The 22,787-nt window shown below is 47.1% G+C and overlaps 1 protein-coding gene across 1 annotated transcript; it reads right to left on the bottom strand.

Moving 5' to 3' along the window:
- Positions 1-796: 796 nt before the first annotated feature.
- Positions 797-16,531, bottom strand: ENO1 (enolase 1). Its single transcript, XM_005437064.4, has 12 exons — positions 16,400-16,531; positions 10,731-10,824; positions 9,304-9,399; positions 6,676-6,734; positions 5,717-5,786; positions 5,388-5,521; positions 4,998-5,220; positions 3,204-3,401; positions 2,756-2,957; positions 2,290-2,398; positions 1,797-1,855; positions 797-1,276 (listed from the first exon to the last, which is right to left on the bottom strand). The coding sequence occupies exons 1-12, from the start codon at positions 16,529-16,531 to the stop codon at positions 1,207-1,209; spliced, it is 1,446 nt and encodes a 481-aa protein (XP_005437121.2). The 3' UTR covers positions 797-1,206.
- Between the last annotated feature and the right edge of the window lie 6,256 nt (positions 16,532-22,787).

Genomic DNA, 22,787 nt, shown 5'->3' with positions numbered 1-22,787 from the left:
CGTAACACCACAATGCAACACATACACTGCCCACAGCACGGCACTGTTGTGCGCCTCACAGATAATAAAAATTTCCAGCCACAGGCAATTTAGTTTCCTGGAACTGGAAGACTAGTAGAATAGTCATTGAAGTGAATCAGAAATTAATTTTCTCCACACAAAACTGCCATCATGGAAAAAAGCCATAAGCAACCTCTCCCTCAATTATGCAATCGTTTGATCCTTCCTGCCTAGTAAGGAACAGCTCTGCTCCCAGCTCCCCCATTCAAGAGGAAGAGCTCTGACAGCAAAGGCGCAGAGCAACAGAACCACAGTGCTGACAGAGCCACTGAACAATCTCTCACCAAACCCCAGGAAAACTTCCTCCTCATCTCTACCAATGCTGATGATCATGGAGTGAGCCATATGCTTTGCAATCTCTCTCACTGCCCTCCCTTCCCTACCCAGCCAAACCAGCAGAGGCACCACCTGAACAAAACAAGGGCTTTTGGAAATAAAAATATTTGCGCGTAAGCCTTTTGTTTATGGCCATCTGCTCTCACACAGCTAGGAATGCCCTGAATTCTTCTCTTCCCCCATGTAAAATATGGTACCTAGATACTAATAAGGTAAAAATTAAAGTACAGCTATCAGATCAACTTTCAGTTACAGGTCACAGTAGAGTGCCATTAACAGAGTACGAGGGTTCAGGAATGGTACCGTTCCACAGCCCACACCCTGCTGAGCTACATCTTCTCATAGCAACAGCTCAAGATGGAGGTTGCAAATTCGCTTTCAGCACGGTTAAGACACACTGTTCAGTTGTTTGATGCTTTTATTTATCACATGTAGAAACACTACTATTTCTGTTTGCAGGCACCTCTTGCTGCACCACTGCAAGTCACACAGCTCCAAACATTGAAGACCAGGCAGGCAGAGAAAGGAATTGAAATGTTTATGTCCAGAGTCACAAGGTCATGATCCCAGACAGCGTCTAATACACAGAAAGCCGCCACAGGGACTGTCCTAATACAAAAACAGTAGAGCGTTACAAGTAACAGATCAGAGTTGGTGAAAACACTAGATGAAGGAATCGTGGTGGGGAAGAGGACCTGCAAACTGGCCTTTCTCCTTTCAGCTGCCCTTATCTTTCTAGTACAGGTAATTGTGATCTAAGTAGATGACTAGTGCCTTAAACCAGCAGAGGGGTTGACCGATGCACACAGCTTAGTTGACACGAGGGTTCCTGAAGTTCCTTCCAGCAAAACGGGCCTTGCTGCCAAGCTCCTCTTCAATTCTGATGAAAAGGGAAGAGTGTGCTAGGTGTCAGCAGACAGTGTAGACCTGCATTAGCACAGCTGTTGGCCTTACACTAATCATCCGACCTACCTGGTACCAATTATACTAGAGTCACAAGCCAGTTCCCACCAAGCAACTTCAGTTACACACATCTAACTGCACAAGTCAGTATCACCCATTTTACACAAGCCCAAACATTTTAAGTGCTTGCCCAAGAGAACTGCATCATGCAGACAGGAGAACAATATCTCCTATCTAGTATCAAAGGATGCTTTGTATGATGTTCTGCTTTAGTGTGTCCATTATGGACATTACCCATCCAACTCATCATGGCCTACAGCCAACCAGGCAAGCACAGCACCAGCCCAAAAGCACCTCTGCCAGTGTCAGTTTATGCCCTCAAGCAGCAGTGTTCCTCAGATGCAGAACACCAAACTGTCCTCCAAATGCATTAACGGAGCATCTGTTCTGTCAGGCTTAACCCTCAACCCTTTCCCACTCCCCCCTGAGAGTCTCACCTCAGCAGCTGGTTGTACTTGGCTAGACGCTCAGATCGGCATGGGGCGCCAGTTTTGATCTGAAAGGGAAACCAGAAAGTTAGGGAAGAACTGTGGCAGAAATAAGGCCGCAGATACCAACACGAAGCTATTCTGTTTACACTAACAAGCACAGTCACAAACTTCATTTCAGCATCAGGCTGTAAATATCTGTATGCTCCAACAGAACAGGGCTTGGGAGCAATAAAGATTGTTCAAGAGTGAACATCTTCAGTACCAGGAAAACCCAACACACCCCTTGGAGTTGACTATAGTTTTTTTAAATTGGGAATTCAAGGTGAACTCATGTAAGATCACACATTCCCTCATTACACACATCAGCTTCCTATACATGCAAACAGCAAACGTGCACCCCCTTAAGTCAGGACAGACCCCATCTGCTGTGCAGCATGGCTTCACCATCGTACTATCTCATCAAAGAAAAAGGCAAACTACAGCAGCTACAGACACCAACCTGACCAGTGCAGAGACCAACTACCAGATCAGCAATGAAGGTATCTTCTGTTTCTCCAGAGCGATGACTCACCATCACACCCCAGCCATTGGACTGGGCAAGCTTGCAGCTAGAAGAGATAGGCACATTGTGAGGCTTCATCTGCTTATTTGCTTTGCAGCCTTTGCTCTTGTGACAGGCATTCCTTACTTTGGCAAAACAGAACTGACCTTTGGTATATGTTAGGTTAGGATCATGTGACAATTTACACATGCATACACCCAGTGAAGTTGTTTGATGTGCCTATGCGACTTCAAGACCACAAAGGATACCACTTGCCAGTATCCTCTATTAGTTAACAGTTACTCTCACCTCACAAAATAATTACAATCAACAGATTTCTGTTCCACTAGATCTGGTCTGTATGTTCATCACCCTCAAGTCCACAATCTCCGTTCCCTGTCACGGCCAAGAGAGTAAAACTTACGCTTGCAGGGATTCTGTCACAGAGCCAATCTGGTTGACCTTAAGCAGGAGGCAGTTGCAGGATTTCTCCTCCACAGCCTTAGCAATACGCTTTGGATTGGTCACAGTCAGATCATCACCAACCACCTGGATGCCAACACTGCCAGTGAACTTCTTCCAGGCAGCCCAGTCATCCTGGTCAAATGGGTCTTCAATGGACACCACTGTAAAGGGATACAAGGAGCTTTAAGACAATGCCACCCTGTAAGGTCTTGTTTGAAAGCACTTGCACCAAAGTGCCGCAGCCAAGTACTACCCACCTCAGAGAAAATTCCTAAGACCCCTAAGAGGCTAACTGTTTGTTCTGCTCTTGATCCCTCTTACAAAGGGAGGCTGCATCCTAACTCGTTCCTTCAGCAATCAACCCTATTTGCCACTACTACTGTGCTTCTTGATAATGAAGAACTTACAGGGGTAGTTCTTGACAAAGCCCTTGTACAGATCAGCCAGCTGATCAGGAGAAATGTATCTGCTGGGATCATCAGGGGATTTGAAGTCCAGATCATACTTTCCATCACGGTAGAACTCTGAGGCAGCCACATCCATGCCAATGACAACCTTTTCAGAGTAGCCAGCCTTACTGATGGCAGTCTTCAGCAACTCCAGAGCTGAAACACAGTAAGGTATTTCTAAGTTACCACCAAATATCTTAACTCAAAAGCTATTTATTTACCAACAGCAGTACATTCACTCGGCAAAGAATCTCCATTAGCCCCCAAGGAGAGCACAAAGGCCACATAGAACAAGTTCTGTAACTCTCCGGCTTCTGAACTGACTGGAACAAGGTATTACTTTAATACTGCTTTTAGCTTGTAATACCCTTGAGACACCATTATGGGATTCATGATCTCTTCAGGCAGGACATGTCAGCCCAGAAAGCTTAAAACTAGATGACACTGCATCCTCTTTCAGCTTTATACAAGTGGGCAGGAAGTAGTGACTGCCCTTTAATCCTTTCTGGCGCCAGATCAGGTGCTGACCATAAGTGGTAAGCATCCAAACCCCGAGAGGCAGTGTGATGCACAGCTTGCCACTGCACAGGGCACCCTCTCTTTGCATCCACCTGTTCCCCGCTAGCACAATGATATGTAGAAGAGGAACAGAAATACTCAGTAGGAGCCTCTAGACACTACCCACTACGCTACCCTGTTTGGCCGAGTCCAAGCAAGGAAATTGAGCATGGTCACGACCACTAAGACCTCTCCTAATCACCCCTGACTCAAAGCCAAGCAGCTGGAGCAGCCAGGCCATTTACAGTAGGAAGCTCAGATCAAGTGCTTTGGTTTGGGTTTGTGGTTTTGGGGGTTTTTTTGTTGGTTTAGTTTTAAGATGTCAGTTAGTACTAACTGCAAAGCAGATGCTGCCAGCAACACAGATTCCTTAGACTGCAACAGTCATTCAAGGTCATCTTCATTGATGTCTGACAGGGACATGCCTGTGACTGTGGGATTCAGAACCACCCTGATTTCTGGTGCTGACTCTGTATCTTCAACAGCAGAAAAGTCAATGCAGTTCAGAGGCCACCTTCAACAGTAACATAACCAACACCTTTAAGCAACAAACAACTTAATAGTTCTAGTATTCTACTGCCTTATTAGCAGCTCCCTTTCTGCAGAAGGGATTGAAAAATAGCTCTTCCAGTGCACTTCTGTAGGAACCAGTTATTTCACTTTCCACAAAACAACTGCCTCCCTCCCCCACAGGTTTCTGAACAGAACTGTTTGGCTGCAGAAGCAGCCTATGCCTCAACTTCCCAGGCAAGCCTTCACACACTATCACACATTACCAGGCATAGTTCAAACTGGTTTCCTGCTTTGTCAGCAGAAAAAGAACTCCACTGAACTTTGACTACTGACTTCTAGGGAAACATGCAATGCACGCGGACATTCCCACACCACTTCTTTAACTGGAAGAGAGTAAGATTCCCTTAAGCTGCTACAGGAATGAAACAGTTATGAGGCAGTGAAGTCAAAGCTATCCTGTCAAGCTGCATAAACACATGTCCAAGGGAAGAGCTCTGTGTTACTATACTGGACCACACCAGTATAGCATCCTGGAAGGTTTGTCAGGATTAAGAAGCAGAGCAAAGAAACAGCAGTAAGTCCTACGACCTACTGATCCTGCTTTCCATTCGTCATGGACAGGTATGGTCTTTGTACTCTGCCTATCAGTTACATCTCCTCCCACAATTAGCTTCTTCTTACCTTCTTTATTTTCCAGGATGTTGGGGGCAAAGCCACCCTCATCACCCACATTAGTTGCATCCTTGCCATACTTCTCCTTGATTACGTTTTTTAGGTTGTGATAGACCTCTGCACCAATGCGCATTGCCTCCTTGAAACTGTCAGCACCGACCGGGAGGATCATGAACTCCTGCATAGCCAACTTATTGCCAGCATGGGAGCCACCATTGATCACATTAAAAGCCTTGGAGTAGCCAAAAAGAAAAGGCAAGTTAGAATGTTTCAGGGTAAACAGATAACAGCATTTATGTTAAGACTCTTCATTCTCCAGAAAACTTGATCTAAGACCACAAGACATCACGAAGCACCTGGTTAGATCAAGTCTTTAGCTAGCTCTATCAAGGGACTTACAGGAACTGGAAGAATGACTTCTGCATTTCCAGCAAGGTCAGCAATGTGACGGTACAAGGGGACACCCTTCTCAGCAGCGCCAGCTTTGCATACAGCCAGAGATACACCCAGGATGGCATTGGCACCAAATTTGGCTGTAAGAGGAAGAAATTGTTTACAGAAATGTTACATCTTCGTAAAGAGACTCAGCAATACCAGCACCATGGTCTTGGTTATGGAAGTGCACAGCACATGCTGTGCACTGCCCATTGTTTCTGATCATGTAAGCCACCATTCTATTAACCAGACTTCATCTTTTCGTGCCTCACCGCAACTCAAAGCCCACTTACACTTATTCTCCGATCCATCCATTTCCAGCATCAGTTTGTCAATCTTCTCTTGCTCGACAACATTGACGTTCTGCAGAGAGAAACAAGCAGAGCACTGCTTGACAAACATGGTTCTACAAACTCTCACCTACCCACTGCATTTTTATTTCCATGGCAGTCACCAAGACTTGCTTAAGGGCAACTACCAGCAGTTGAGGAGACAAGTGCTTGTCATTACCACACAGCAGCATCTTCTGGTCACTTCCAGCAGACTGGTGCTGACAGGTAAGTTGTCAAAAACTTTTGTTCTTCACATTCAGAGCTGTAAGGCTATCTTGTCCCTTGAATTCCTGACTCTTACACTGCTACCTGCCTGGCATGGCATAGGAGAAGGCCCCAGTTTATGCCCCCTGTCCCCCTTCAGTGCAAGCTCAAAGACAAGCAGTTTGCTCACAACATACACCCATTTGTAACTCAGTACATAGTGTCTGGGATTGTCACTAAGAATGTGCAATGACTATGCAATACCACTTAGTTTTGCACCATCCTTTCTAGCTAGGGCTCAGTGCCCACAAAGCACACAGGATTCTCACTCAAGCAGACTTTACCAAGACCCCCTCAGATTCCCTTCCAGAGTTTATCCAGCCAGCTTGGATAAAACCCAGTCCCTTCCCATCACCCAGTCATCCCCTTAAGCATAAAGCAGTTTGTATCTTAACAGCACATCACTGAAATTCCCAGATGTATTTCTACACACTACAACACTAAGCCGCCAGAGGTAGTTTTGTTTAAGTTTTAGATACGCAGTCATTAAGTCAAGCAATTCCTGTAGGTCAGTTTGTTCACACGCATGCTGGTACACAGGCTAACCCTGCCTCCGCCACATAATACAGTTCCCATAACTGTTTCAAGAAAACCCATCAGTTAGGACATACTGGACTGGTATTAGCTGATGTTAGCAGAAGACAGATTGCTCCTACCTTGCTAATCAGTGCAGGTGCAATTGTTTTATTGACGTGCTCAACAGCTTTTGAGACACCTGGAAGGAACAAGCAAATCAGACACCAGTCAACCACACTGGTTATGCAGGCATTAGTAGGTGATCCCAGTAACAATAAGATCTCAAGAATACCATCACATGCTATTCAAACCCCAATCCAGCCTGAGCTTACAGCCAAATCTAAACACTTATTACGGAGGTCACCTCAATTGAATGGAAGTTGCATGAAGTAAGAAATGCCTGCTGCAATGTTACTTTGCAAGACCATGCACTGGAGAAATTAATCCAAGTGACAAGGTTGCACTCAAAGTACATACATTACCTGTGTACACAATGCTGTCGCCAGGAACTCATTAACATATTTAACAGCTCTGGATACACCTGACAGAAGCGAAATGGACAAGAGAATCAAGGAAGAGATGAAGACTCACAGACAAGAACAAAAGCCAGTCATGCAAGAAAAAGAAAAGGACACAAACAGGTAAACAGGCCTACAAGTCAGCAAGTGTCTGATACTGAGCATCAGACTAGAAACAAAAAGGGTTCAAAGGGTAGAGGAAACTGCATCAGCCAGCAAGGCTGTATTTGGTCTTTCCACCCAGGTTTCCATACTATTGCAACCACCAGTGTGGATCCAAACTTCATGTGGCTGAATGAAAGTATTTAGAAAAGCTTTTAGGATAGGCTACTCCTATCCATGCATAGAATGGATGAATATGCAGAAAGAAAAAGGCTTCCCCAAAAGTTAAGCATGCAGCAGTTCAGGCATTTCACTATCTGCTAATCTTTGTAACATGGTTAAAGCATCACCTTAATCCACATTTTACACTTGATACATGCTGAAGTACACCCTCTCTGTACCTGGACACAGGCACAGAAATTGTTTGTTTGCTCCCGGCTTCAGACACGGAATAAAGCATGAACACAGCACCATCCTTTTAATCTACACGGCTACGCTACTGCATAAACCAGCAGTTCCAGTATGAACTTCCTTCTTCCCCATAAGCAGAACCATCATTACGCAGATACTAACAGTAGTCTAAGAAATACTGTCATTCCTGTACGGTGTTTAAATATTTCCAAAGACCTAAGCTTCAGAACTTGTGAACACCAAGTAAGTGCACCCTGATTAATTGCCTCTTAAATGGTCTAAATCTGCAGACTTGTATTACAAAAGGCCTACCAGCTATCTGCAACTCATTTGGTGATTATTTTTTTGTAACTCATGTTACTCCGCAGCTGACAAAAACCTTCAGCTGTGATAGTTTGTTGTAAAAGCTCAGACTACTGTCTAGTAAAGTGCCATGAAGAACTGCTTGTAGGAACAGATTTAACAGGTCTAAGCACACAAACATTTAGTACACTGAGGTAAGTACACATTTACTCTTCTCAAGGAAAAGAAAAAAGCCCTAGGTAAACAGCCTAAGTTCTTCGAGATAGTCATCTAGGAGTTTATTCTGTGTTCAGATAGTAACAACCATGAATCTTCTCAGACAAGGGTCTCCAAGTTCAATTCCGCAATTACCCACTCTAACCACTCTTAACAGGCACAGAATAGTTCAGATTTCTGCCAGTCAGGTGAAAGGAAAGTTTGAAGACAAGTAATTCTCTCTCCTAGCCAAAAGTTCAACTGATTGCATATATTTGGAAGGCATCACCTGTACTTTTAGAGTAGCAAGCTAAAAAGGAGTCCCCACTGTCCAAGCTCTAAGAGTAGTCATAAGAATTACTACTAGGGTGCTTATTAGGTTAATGACATCTTGTATGTGACTATTCATTTTCCCCTACACATGTTCCCAAGCCAGCCTGGCAAAGGCTGTGAGTAGTTTCCTTTCAGAACATACAATCAGTACCCAGACAGCTAAAATATTACACCACTAACACAATCTTAAGTACCCTGGCTACTATAATGACAGACAAAAAGCTGAAGTGACTTTAGCTATTATGCAGTCTGAAACAAAAATACCTTCCATGATTACCAGCATAAAGCTGCAGGTTAGCTGTGGTCAGCAGCTGGCATAAACCTTAGGTTCATGATTTAACATATTGGCATCTAAAGAGTCTATAGTGACAACAGTTCTTTGAAAATTTGGTCTATGAAGAAAATTTGTGACTAGCTGCAGTATCACCAAGTTTTTTGAAGCAGGTAGTTTAGATGCTCTTATAATACACACTGCTAAAGCACTCTTACTCTTGACACGCACCAAGATGCAGGGCAACAGAAGTGGTGTAACAAAGTACCTTTGGGCATACTGTACTAGAGACATCATTATCTAGCTGGCATGCCTAAACTCCACCTGCCCCACCTATGGAAGTACAGTGACTTTCACTACTACACAGCTGCCCTGCTGGAGGCAGTCACTCTCCACATTGTCCCCTGGCAAAATCCAGCAGCCTGTGCTTTACCTCTGCCCCAGCCCCACAGCCTACACGTGGTATGCACTGCTATCACCTTACTCCACTGGTTTTGCCCAATTGCCATGCCTTGTATAGAACATTGACAGTAGTGAAGAAGCCCATGTGCCCTCTGCTACCATCTGGCGTAAACATATGCAGCAACACAGCCACTGTTAAAGAGGCCAAGCTGCGTTCCAGAATTCACATTTACCTTTCCCCATGTAGCGTGTCTTGTCATTGTCACGAAGCTCCAGAGCTTCATAGATTCCAGTTGAGGCACCACTGGGAACAGCGGCTCTGAACAAACCTGTTTACAACAGAAAAAACAGTTGTCTTGGCACATTCAAACACACAAAACACTCTCCACCCATAGGCCATCCCAACCTACTGCACACTTCCATCCCTGGAGATGGGAGACAATCTCTGCTCACTTATACCTGTCTGCTCCTTAACAGTAACACCAATTCATCAGTGCCTCCTTCATACTGATCAAGAGCAAGCTGACTCACTCATTCTCCACCACTGTGCATTTCAAGTGTTTTAAGTTGGGACAGTCATCTGTTCCCTTTCCGAAAAGGCAGCTTTATTCACTGAGTCTACTATTTGAGCTCAGTCTGGCAGGCAAGCTCTTAAATTTCTCCAAGATACAGCATAAAAGGGACAATTAGAATGCTATTTTGTTAATATGGGTTCCAAGGTCTCCCTTGTCAGCACAGCCACCCAGACAGCCCATTCTTCCAGCCACAGATGCCGAACTTTGAGCAAATTGGTACACTGGAGCCTGCTCTGCCTGTGGTTCAAGATGCCAGCTTCAGTCTCCAGTCTTTCCCTTGTCCCACTACAGCAAATTATTTAGTAGGGGCAATCTCATTAAGTGACTGCATTAATCTTTTGAAGCAGAAAGATCAGTTATTTAGTTAGTGCATTACAGCTATTGTGTTTGCCCATTCCATCAAACCACACTGGTATGTGTTTGCACAATGCTTTTGTCAGATCCCATCAGATGTGGTATGAACAACTAACAAACCAAGGGGAAAGTCCAAGTCCTACAATAATTAAAAAAATAAGATGCTATATGTGAAAACCCAATTATACAAGTTTAGTCATGCCTGAGTACTTAAGCTGAGAAGAAACCATTACCCAAGATTCAACCCTGCAGCAGAACACTGTTTCATTACAGGAGGTGACTGCTAGACAGACCAGGAATTAATCTTCAAGTGCAGTCACAGAGTTTGGAGAACACTGAAAACTAAGACCATTAGCAGATGCTTAAGGACAGGAAGGCAGGCCCTGTTGACTCCAAGTTTGTCAAGTGCTGTCCCACTTGTGCTCAGGGCAAGGGAAAGGCAGCAGGTTTCGATTAATACTTGCACAATGCAGACTGTAAGAAGTGACACACTTCAAAAAATCCTTTACTGTCCAGACCAGTATCTTGAGCTCAGAAAATTCATCCCAGCAGAATAATGTAGAGGTTTCTTCTGCAAGTCCCATAGCAAGCTCAGTAACAAGTTTTTTTGTATGGAGGAAAAAGTACGCACAATTCCACTGCTAGAACAGGACAGTCCACATACTTTTGACTGCCTCTTCAGTTCTATCAAATACAAGAAAGGAATAAAGTATCTACAGCTAAGGACTCACCTTTGTTGGTAAAGAGGTCTACCTCAACAGTGGGATTCCCACGAGAGTCAAATATTTCACGGGCGTGGATCTTAAGAATGGACATTTTTAACACCTAAAAAAAAAATGTTTAGCATTAATCACAGAATGGTTTGAGTTGGAAGGGACCTTCAAAAGTAGTTCAATGCCCTGCCACGGGCAGGGACACTTTTCACTAGATCAGGTTGCTCAAAGCACCGTCCAACCTGACTCTGAACACTTCCAATGACAGACGCATCCACAACTTCTCTGGTTAACCTCTTCCAGCGTCTCATCACAAAAAAAAAAAAATCTTCTTTATATCCAGACCAGTTCTACCTTCTTTCAGTTTAAAACTTCCCATTTTATACTTAAAAGAATACTGATGAACAGGTTAACTGTGCAATCAATTATTTTTTTTAAAAAAAGGACAACCCCCATGCCTCTCCTTCCTTGCCTGTCCCTCCTGAACAGTCTACAGCCATCAACTGCAGCACTCTAGTAACATGATTCATCCCACCAAGTTTCAGTGCACAGGGGTTTCCACCTCCTCCTGTTTATTACCCATGCTGTGTGCATTGGTATACAGACACTTCAGTTGGGCTACCAACCCTGACAACTTTCTGGAACAACTCTGAAATCCTTTGAGGCATCCGACAACTGTTTCCCTGTTGGTTTGTAATATATCGGCAGCCCCAGCTCTTTGTTACTCAGAACTCCATCTCCTTCCCCCACCAAGTCTAGTTTAAAGCTCTCCTCATAAGCCTGACCAGCTTGTTGGCAAAAATGATCTTGCCCAACTTGGTCAGGTGAATCCTATCAGCTCCTAAAAGATCCAGCTTCTCAAAGGTTGATCCACGATCATCAAAGCCAAAATCCTGAGTATGGCGCAAGCTAGGCAGCCAGGCACTCTCCTGAGCCCTTTCCCCTGACTGGGAGGACAGAACACCTGTGCTCCTCCTCATCCTTGTAACATTGCCCCAAGGGACAGTTTCTTTTGATGTTTCTAAGTTAACTTGTTGCAGTACCATGAGACCCTACACAGAATAGTAGGAGCAGATGATAATAGATGTACCTGTAGGTACATGCTACACCTCAGCAGCCTCTCAGCAATGTCACAAATACAAGCTCCTGATAGGCAGCAAATGTCTCTAGAGAAACTGTCTAAATGGAAAACGGGTGCTTCAGCACCTCTCAGTAAGAAATCTCTTAGTAATAAGACCTCACCTGCTTTTCTGGTGGCTCTAGTTCTAAAGCAGGTGGGTGGTTGGATCACCTTTGCATGGTTTGCTTTTCCTGGATCCTGTATGTTACTCACATGCTCCTTATTCTTCAGCCCCAGAGTATCATGTCTCTTATGCAGGAGCATTTCAGAGGACTGGGGCAGAAGAATCTTCCTCAAGTGGAGACGAGGGGGCCAGTCTCCATCTCATGAACCACTTGCACCAATTAGCTCAAGGCTGAATTCAGGCTTACCTTCCCTTTGCACATAATTAAGGCAGGGCCCAGCCTGTGACAGTACACAGTACCATGTATCTTTCTTCTGTTCCCATCCCCGGATACTGCACTGCCTGTTGAGCTCCTCTTGTAACATAGCCTACTTGTTCAAGAAATTTTTCCCATGGTTGCACTTGCAGCTAAGGCATCCATTGCTGCCTTCATGAGCTGGGGGACTTTCAGAAGCTCCTTGTTAAGGTCTGGACAACTATTCCAGTCCTTGAGAGGAGAGTTTGGGTGGAGACATCAACACAGGTAAGCTGTAGTGCTTCTGTTCGGGTTTCAGCTACAGCCTTACAGCTGCAGCAGGTGGACCAGCAGGTCACAGCCTCCTCACAGTTCTTATAAAAAAAAAGTCCACTAATAAAGTGGTAATTCTTTTGAAAGATATCATCATTCTAATTCCCTGGAGACCTCAAGCTTCTGGGTATGCTTGCACAGTCACCAGTTGAGTTGGAGTGACTATCAGGTTGCAGCCTAAGCCTGCAGATGAGCTGAACAGGCAGCAGCCAGATCACTGGCACACTCTTTCTACCAGAACAGCCCCAAAGCCTGCTGATGCTGCTCCCAACAGCCACAGCTCCCTGCTTCCATGTGCTCCCTGGGGGCCAGCTGTGAATGGCTTCCAGCAGCTTGAACTGGCCACAGGCACAGCTGGCACCACCCAACTCTCACTCACCCCTCCCAAGACCTGCTGCCTGGTCCCTCTCCCACATAGCACAAGGGTGCCAGGGATGCAGAAACCCCCTCAGACACCCTCCCCAGGGACCTCACCAGCCTTGCACTCCTTCCAGAATGCAGCAACTGCTGCTGCTAGCATCAACTTGATATTTGTGTCATGTAGTAATACATGCAAGCATGAGAACAGTTCAAAAACATCACACTGTTTCAACTAGGAAAACCTTATATACTTGGTGAGAGTTAGAGCTGTATGCTGAGAGGACAGAAATCTCAGTCTAGGTAGGAAAAACAGTCCAAAACCAGAAGGCTTGTTTCTATAGAGATCTAAGGGAATGCCAGCTCACCACGTAAGAGCAGCCAAGCATTCCTAATACAGGAAACGTCTGCTACCAGTTATCATTCTTTCCAATAGAAGACTAAAGTGCAGTACTTCTTAGTATGCACAGCAGCTGTTCAGAGCCTCATGTAACTCTTGAAATAGAAACTATCACAGCTCTAATTAAGAGCTTACATTAATAGTTACACCCAGTCCTGAGCATTTACAGGAATAGCTCTTCCTCTTAAAAGGAAGAAAAATCACCAGTCTTGAATACTTCCTTTTTCTTCACCTTCTCACATATCTATACGCTTTTCCTTAAGCAAACTGCAGTAAGGAATGCCTTATGTAAGCTCAGCTACATTTTAAAAAAATCAAGTCATACAAATGCCTGTAAGCCATCAACTGGCACCTAACTCGGCTCCTCTGCAAAGAAAGCTCAGCCTCAGAAGTAGAACTATCCGGAAGCTGGTTTTTTGGCAAGCCAGTGTGGGTGGTAACCCTGTTTACAGAAATGGTTGTGAACCTCTCTGCAGCTGCTGTAATGTTATGAAAACAGGACCTTAGAAACACTGCCACTTGTACAGGCGAGTTAACTTCAGACACTCATTTCTTCCCTCCCCATGTTAAAAAACATGGGTAGCCATTTGGCTTGTCCCCTTGTAGTTAAAGCATCCTTTCCAGTTGTCCTGCTCCTAAGCAGCATATTGTATAAGGCAGGCTCAGAGATCTTAAGTAGCGCCTGCTTTACAGTAAGACCCACACACTGACAAATGATACCTCTAACCTAAGAAGCACAACTTAGTGCAAGTGGGCCTTCTCCTGCTGCCACTACATAACTTCAATCAGTAAATACACAAGCTAGAAATAAATCTCTGCAACTCTCCAGTTATCAATCCCACCCATGCTAACACTTATCTCTCTGCATGTACACTGAGCGTTGGCTAATAAGAATCCCCATTTCTCTGAAAAGGCTTTCAGAGTTTATCAGGCTGGCACCTCCTATGCCTTACTTTCATTTTCAGAACCATGGTTTTGCACCAAAACTTTAGGTACCTTACCCTTTGAAAGCAGTCATCTCACAGGAAGTCTTAGTGCAATGCAAGAACCATTTGTTCACCTTCACACAGAAGGAGGCACTTCAGGAATGCACTGCAGAAGCTTCCATTGGGTAGGTCTGCCAGGTCTGACATTACTCAAGCATCCTTGACAAATAACCTCCCCTGTGGTCCCCCCTTTTTCTTTAGGGGGAGGCATTTCACAGCACTGCACCATTCCAGAAATTCCTCACACTTTTTTTTTGCCTCATTCTGCAAACCCCCTCACTTCTGTGTTCTTGAAACAGTTCTCCCACTGAGCTATTCATGGGTAAAAAAAAAAAATAATCTGATGCTGTTTAGTTCATCACAAGCTGAGCATTATGTATTCTGCCTTAATCAAGTCAGTCAACTTATCTAGAAAGTGAGGGTCAGCCCACACACAAGTCTAACTGTGGAAATGCTAACAATGCAAGACAGCTCATCAGTAGCACTGTCCAGACCTGACCTTTGTACTCAGTGATGCGGCTAGCCAAAGAGGCAAATACCAGAATGTTATTTAATGCATGCACTGCCTTAAACCTTTTTTTGTACCGTAATCTGCTGGCAAGGTCAGTGTCTCCCATCAGGGGAAAAACCACACATGCTAGCTTCCCTGGCTTTCCCAAGAGCACACAGGTTATCACCTACTTCAAGGCTAAGTTACAACCCACTGCACCACTGCCAGTTCCAAGTACTGGCTATTAACTTCAGTCCAAGAAATCACCACTTATTCTCTACCTGATCCTCTGCTCTGCACAGGGAATGCAGTACAAGAACATAGACTACACCAACTCAAAATTATTTCCAGAGGTTTTGTTTACAGCTGACTATCACCAAAAGCTGTACTTGTGAGCTGTTTTGCAGCCCCATGTCTCACAAGTCAAGACAGGGTTAAGACTGATCAACTACAAGCATCTGAATGGAGATTAAAAAGGTAACACTTAAGTTCGGCCATAGAAAAAACTATCCTAGTTAGTGTCTTATTACAAAACTGCCCTACAGTTATCAGTGGAAGTCTTTACATAGCACTTAAGGATCCTGCAAGACTACACCTCTCACACCACCACCACTGAAAAAAAGCTTATTGCTCACTTTATTAGATCCAAATATCTAAATTCTACTGGTCAAATGTAGACTAAAAAGGGCACCTTACAATCCTACTCCCCTGCATTCCACATAGTATTAATTCACCTCTACACTCTGCAACATGATATGACATGTTTTAAGTAATGCCTGGCAGGGAGTAAGGCTGAGATATGTTGAATTACTTTCCCTCTCATTTAATAAGATGGAGGCCTGAAACTGCATTGCTTCAGTCTGTGGGTTTGGATGACAAACTTCACTACTTCCTGCCAGGCTCAGAAAGTCCTGGCCCTGCCCTGTGACTCAGCAGTCAAGCAACGGAACATGAGAAAGACCAAGATCCTCTCCGGCAGCCATGCACGAGGCAAGCTAGTCAAGAGGCAATTTTCCGCCCCCCCCCCCCCCCCCCTTCACATCCAGAGATACACATCAAGTTACCAGGTGATACTCCCCACCAGTGCTACTTTTGAGATACCCAGCACTTAATGAACCCCACTAGGAGACCTAATGCACACAGACTTGCGTGCTGACATCAAACGTTAAATATTTGAGATGCGAAGCTGAAGGACATCCACTGCCACTACAGGGGAAGGTCCAAATCACGACACGCAATCCGAGAGCAACTGTTAATGATTAAGAGAGAGAGGTTAAACCCTGCCTTTGAAAGGAGCCTTGACCCACCACGTTTCCCAGAAGATTTTACAACACAAGCGCGTGGCCCCCACCCCGCCCCCCCAAGCTGACCAGGCCAAGGCCGGCGCAGGCCTCCCTCGGCCCCCGCCATGCGGCTGGCGGGTAGGGGTGAGGGGGTGGGGGTGGGCAGCACGCCCGCAGAGGCCTGCACCCCCTCGGAGGCCGCCTAGGGCCGACCCCATCTCACGGGGGCGGCAGGGGCTCCGGGGCCGCTGCCCGCAGAGGCCGGGTGAGGGAAGAGGCAAGACGGCGGTCCCCATAGGGGCCTCTCACCCCGCAGAGAAGCCGGGCCGCTGCGGCCATCCCGCCGCCGCCCCACTCACCTTCGGCCCAGCAGCCCCGCTCCACACAGCAGCCCCACTCGCCGTCTCACCTCTGACTGGGAAGAAGCAGCGGCGCTGGCGCCCAGCTATAGCCCACCCCGCGCAGAGGACCCGCCCTCCTCCAGCTCCCATTGGTCTGCTCAGCCCCTCTCCGGTTACCCATTGGCCGGACCGGCACCCCGCAGCTCTCCCATTGGCTATCGCCTCCTCGCGCCAGAGGCGGGCTCGTGTGCGTGCGCTACGTGCCGCGGTGGCCCGGTCCCTCTGGCGTTCGCCCCGTGGAAAATCCCAGCGCGGACGGGGCGGAGCCGGCCGCCCCCCACCGCCAGCCCACGCGTGCCCGGGGCCGGGCGGGGGCAGCTTTCCCTGCGCGCGCGGGCCTGTCGGCGGCAACGTCCTCGGGGCTCGTCCGCTGGCGCGCGCGCGTACCGCGAGAACGGTCTCTTTGTGCCCGTGCACCTGCGTGGGGTGCGCGTGCCCTGCACAAACCCGCGCGCCTGCGCGCGCCCGTGGGGAGAAGAGGCCGGGCTGGCGGGGTCATTGTCGCTGGCGGCAGCGAGCCTTGCCCGCGCCAAGGCTGGAGGAGCGTGGGGCTCGGCCTGCGCGGCCCTCCCGCCGAGGGCTGGCGGCGTTACTGCTGCAGAAAGGTTAAATACAAATACAGTAAATGTTCGCTTTGATTTTGAAGTGAATAACCGTTACACTTACTGGGGTGGGGAAGAAGCGCTCATGCGATTGGTCGTGACGCCTCACATACTCATGCGCCAGCAGGAACAAAGAGTTTTGCAAGTGTTTTTTCTGGCTCCGCACAAAGGTGTTTGATGCTCCACGACACATGCTTGAAGGCTGTTGGGTTTGCGTGGCAAGGGTTTGCTAGCGGGGGGCTACAGGGGCAGCTTCTGCGAGAAGCTGCCAGAAGCTTCCCTGTGCCTGATGGAGCCTGTGCCAGCTGCCTCCCGGCTGGACCCACCACTGGCCACAGCCGAGCCCATCAGCGACTGTGGCAGTGCCGCTAGGATAGGGGGGGAAGAAAAATCTGCACCAGCGCAAGAGAGGAGCGAGAACATGTGAGAGCAACAGCCCTGCAGACACCCAGGGCAGGGCAGGAGGGCAGGAGATGCTCCAGGTGCCGGAGCAGAGGTTCCCCAGCGGCCCGTGGTGAAGGCCATGGTGAGGCAGGCTGTCCTGCAGCCCAGGGAGGGCCGTGGTGGAGCAGGGGGATGCCCCAAGGAGGCTGTGACCCTGTGGGAAGTCCATGCTGGTGCATGCTCTTGGCAGGACCTGTGGCCCCATGGAGAGAGGAGCCCACACTGAAGCAGGTTTGCTGGCAGGGCTTGTGACCCCCCACAGGGGACCCACGCTGGAGCGGGCTGTTCCTGAAGGACTGCACCCCATGGAAGGGACCCACGCTGGAGCAGGTTGGGAAGAACTGCAGCCTGTGGGAAAGACTGATGTTGGAGAAGTTAATGGAGAACTGTCTCCTGTGGGAGGGACCCCATGCTGGAGCAGGGGGAGATGCGGGGAGGAAGGAGCAGCAGAGACAACATGTGACGAACCAACCGTAACCCCATTCCCTGTCCCCTGCACTGCTTGTGGGGAGGATGTAGAGAAATGAGGAATGAAGCGAAGCCCAGGAAGAATGGAGGGGTGGGGGGAAGGTGCTTTTGTTTTGATTTTCGTTCCCATTATCCTACTCTGATTTGAATGGTAATAAATGCAACTAATTTCCCCAAGTCAAATCCGTCTCGCCCATGATGGCAATAGCTGAGTGATCTCCCTGTCTTTATTTGGACCCATGAGCCTTTCGTTACGTTCTCTCTTCCCTGACCGGTTGAGGAGGGGAGTGTGAGAACAGCGTCAGTGGGCACCTGGCGTCCAGCCACGGTCAAGCCACCACAAAGACTGCTGTGACCAAAAAATGATGGAGCAGAGCAGAGCTTCACACCAGGCCACGGAATTAAAGACTTTGCCAAAGTGGAGTGACTCATGCTCCTGAAAAGTTCTGATCCTGCTGTGGATGTTGAAAAAAACATCAAATTATTCATTGATAGATATTTAGTTCACCGCATTGCAGTGAAGTATGAACGACACACCACAGTGAACGAGGAGCTCTGTGACTGGCAAAGCCTCCATCCCTGGAAAGTATTATCCAGCTTTCTATGGACTCAGTAATAACCGTGTGTCACAGTGTTTAACAACAATATGACACTCACATGAGTTGTTCCCAGGTGCAGCACGGCAGAAGGACCCGGTTCCATCCTGGAGTGACCTACCCAGCCCCCGCTGGCAGCAGCTCCCTGTGACCAGCATGGCAAGGCCCCGCTGTACCCTGCCATGGTGCAGGACCGCGGTGCCGGCAGGGCAGCATGCCACTTCTCCCTCAGCCCTGGTTGCCACCGTTCCTCCAGGCCCTTCCCGGTGGTATAGCTCCCAGGGAATGTACTGCTTTGGTTAGGATCGATCAGTTGCAGTCGTAACACAAGGTCTTTGTGGGTTTATTATGGAGAACAGCTGTGCCCATGCTTCCCATAAGCACGTTTTTCTTCCAGGATTTTTTAACAGAGGGATAGCCACACATTGCACTGCGGCAGGGAGTCTGCAACGAAGGGAATCCCATTGCAAGGTCAAAACATTTGAACAAGGTCACAGGCTGACTTAGGAAAGGCACAATCTTGTCCCTCCTGGACACAATTGATTCTGTTCAAGGCAGAGCACTATCCCCAGCTGTAAGAGTGTGAAGCCCTGAGCAGGGACCGGTGCTTTGCCTGGCAGGGACACTGCAGAGCCTAGACCCATGCGTGTAATGCCATGGGAACTCCCAGTTCCCCTGGGTTTGCTTCTTCCCGTTTCACCTGACACCACACAGCCTGTGTTCACATGGATGGGGGCCTGGCTCTGAGAATTTCGAATACCTGTGAAGTTTCCCCAGCCTGCAGTTGGGGTCTAGGGGCTCCAGAGGGCTGACAGTGCCCAGTTCATCCTGACTGCACCACACAAAGCTATTTTGTTGCTTGCAAAGTCAGTTATGTTCATGTTTGCTTGATAACTGCTTCACCCTTCCCAACCTGATTGTGACTGATCATTTCTTCTGGGCACATTTTTCTTTCCTTCCTGAGAACAAACCCCCGAGACAAGCTTTAAGCCTAATAAAAAGCAAAGGAAATCTGTTGAACTGACCGCCTTCCCTAGGCACGCCATGCAGACACGGTACCCCACAAGGCCCCCCTGCATGACTCCTAGGCTCCTAGCAAGCACGTACCACTCTAAACGCAAGCTGTTTTGTGGCAGCACAGTATGGCCCGCATGCCTGCAGCAGCACTACATGCTGGTTTTTGTGCCTTGCTGGGGGTGCAGATTCGTGTGGGCTGCACAGTCACAAATCAGGTTGAAATTCTGCTGGGCTGCACACAGCTGAGGTAAAGCAATATTGGCCAGTAAAAGCCCTTGGAATTAAACTGTCACTTTTTAGGTAGACAATTCTTTGCAGTGCCAACCTCCCCAAAACTGCGTGTTATACCCCTTGGAGCTGTGTTCCTGACTTATCCTGGAGCCTTACCCTTCTGGTGCAAAGGCATGAGAGGGGAACATTCCCTGCAAACGCCTGCTCCTGAGTGATCAGATGCTGGAAATCATAAAACTGGATTTTTATGCTGTGTAACTGCTGGATTAACAATGTTCCACCATCTTTACACTTTGTAAAAGTCCCTTGTTTGCTATGCATGAAAATCACATAGAGGTGCCAAGACTCATGATGAACTAGGGAAGATGGAGCACAAGAAAGCCTAAGGCTGAGGGAAATTCAGCATTGTGGTAGTGGAGCAAAAGACTCATGGTAAAGTACAAGTAGAGTGCTCTTTGGGAACAGAAGCCATATTATGAAAGATAATAATTAGCTTGGTGGTGGACAGAAGTGGAGTGTAATGCAAACCCTCTGGTCTGGGAAGCTGAGCACTGAGCCTCTTGCAGCTCCATATTCCTGTTCAGCCGAAGCAAAGCTGTGGGAGAAGACCAACCTAAATTCTTCCATTTCTCTGTTTCCTAGGGTCCTCTTTCCTTGTGAGCACAAAAACAGCACAAAGCAAGCAAATTTCCTCTGCTGGAGTGCAAGCAACAAGCTGTGTGCTAAGAATCTGCATCCCCCCCCTTCTTGCACGGTCCCATCCCCGGCAGGCAGGACTCGCTCACGGTTTTGGCCACAGATGCTGTGCCAGGAGCTGTGTCTGCTCCACTGAATCATGTGTCTGCAAGCGAGGGCGCAGTTGAAGACACTGGCACTACAGTAGCTGGAGGCAGCATTGACCAGGCATCCATGATCAGAAGTCTGGCATTGTTCAGGTGTTGGTATAATTTTTCCTGGATCAGCAGATTTAAAATCGCACTGTACATAAATATTAAAAGTCAGAGCTGATATTAAAAATGCCACTGCTCAGTCATGTATCCTGCCTGATTTTTCTTTTTCTCTTTCTTTGAGGAAAAAGTTTAGCATTCCTAAGGCTAAGAGATATCCGGCTGGCATGAGTTTCTGTGGGAACCTGGTCTCGTTACCAGATAATCACATATTCAGTGCACTCTTAAAATATTTCTTTCATGGTCTGGAGGGGGCTGTATGGCTAATGGGGACACTGGGAACAAAGAGTTTCAGGAAACATAAAGCCACTGTAGCTAGTAATCCGGTTTGACAGCCCACGCAATACTAACACATTGGTATAACATGCTGATGGAGCAGATGGAGAAAAAACATGAAGACAGATCTGGCTTACGGGCATCCACCACTCAGAAATGGAAAACAAGCCTCATGATCAAAATCCCCTTCCATTGCAAGGCCTAATCATTCCTTGTGCTTTACCGGCCAAATTGTAAGTGTAATAAGTGTAAGTTTTTTGATTGCTGGCAACACGCTCATGAGCACAGAAGCTGACTAGGCCAGCCTTTTCCTTCCCTGCTAAAAGTGGTTGGGCAGCAGAGTTCAGAGCTTTAGAGAGTGTGAAATCACTAGTTCAAATGGCTGAGGTTGCTGAGGCAGGGAGCCGAACCACCACACATCAGGACTTGTTTGCCAGTGCATTAGTACGCTTAATAACCATTATGCCAGGTAGGGTGCATTCCAGGGCGTGAGCTTTCACAGTACCTTGAAAGCACTTCCTGAGCACTCAGGGACTTCTCTTCCTCCCCAGTGCCTCACAAAACACCTGAGGAACATGCGGCTGGGTCGCTGTGTGCGCACCACCCTCATCTACTCTGCCCGACAGTTCTGCAAGTGCCAGCCTGTTTATGTTTTGTTAAGTTCCTTTTTGAAAAGCAGCCCTACAACTAAGGGAACGAGGCTTTTTGACTGCATTACCACATCACCGCAGTTGAGGCGAGGTCTCTGGAGGAAAGAATTGGACGCAGAAGACAGCACTCTGTCACTCAGATTTCTTCTCTTTGACTCTGCAGATCGTGGTATTTTTAAGGAACGTTCATTGGAAAGGTAATGGCAGAGTCTGACTAATGCTGTTTCTGGGTATCTATTAAAAAGTAATGAATTGATCATTTAAGATGTTTTCTTCCAGGCATTCGAAACCTCCTCTGACTTTACATCCTTCTTCCTTGCTTCTCATCCTGCCTTTCTGGTGTGCTTTTGTCTTACAGCTTAATTCTGTGACTAAACACCACAGGTTTTAGGCACATGAATAATGAAATGACTTCAGAGGACAGACCTGACATCTGTCTTAGTGCCTGTAACTTCTACCACTTTTTTTAATTCTCCTGTCTTCTCCCACAGTTTTAGAGACTGACCAGTTAGTGTCGTGAAAATGATTTAAAAGCCCGCAGTTCCTGCATTTAATAGCCAGCCTGAAAGTAGCTTCAGTACAATGACTGGGGTAAGGGAAAGACCTAGACCGAATTAGATCTTTTCAGGTCCTCTTGTCAAAAATTTGCAGCTATAGTGCAAAAATTAGACTACGAGTTGTCAGGGAAGATCAGCTATCAGAGTGACAAACCCTGCATGCTGCAGGGACCTCAGTTTGCTATCTCACCTGGCAGTCTGATTGCTGATTTTCTCCAACCCCAGCTAGCTTTGGTAGGTTTGGGATTTGAATTTTCTGTGGAAATTACTGCTCCCCATTTGCAAGCCAGCAGGGACAGGGCAGGGAGCTTACAGACCTCAGCCAGAGAATTTTATGTCTCTCTGTGAAATGGGTGCCTAGGGTTTATTCAGTACTAAAGGGGGCTTAATGGATGCTGAAGATGCAGGTAACATTAGACTACCCGGGCATTTTCAAGAAGTGATACTAGGGATGCAGATTTGTGTGCAGCTATGAATGTGTGGCATGGGACAGTCATCAGCCTATGTGAGTACATGAGAGCTGTGTTAGATACTCACGCACTAGGCAGAATATTTTAA

This window comes from Falco cherrug, chromosome 3, assembly GCF_023634085.1.
Source record: "Falco cherrug isolate bFalChe1 chromosome 3, bFalChe1.pri, whole genome shotgun sequence".
Lineage (NCBI taxonomy): Eukaryota > Metazoa > Chordata > Aves > Falconiformes > Falconidae > Falco > Falco cherrug.
This window is presented reverse-complemented; position numbering and strand designations above follow the sequence as displayed.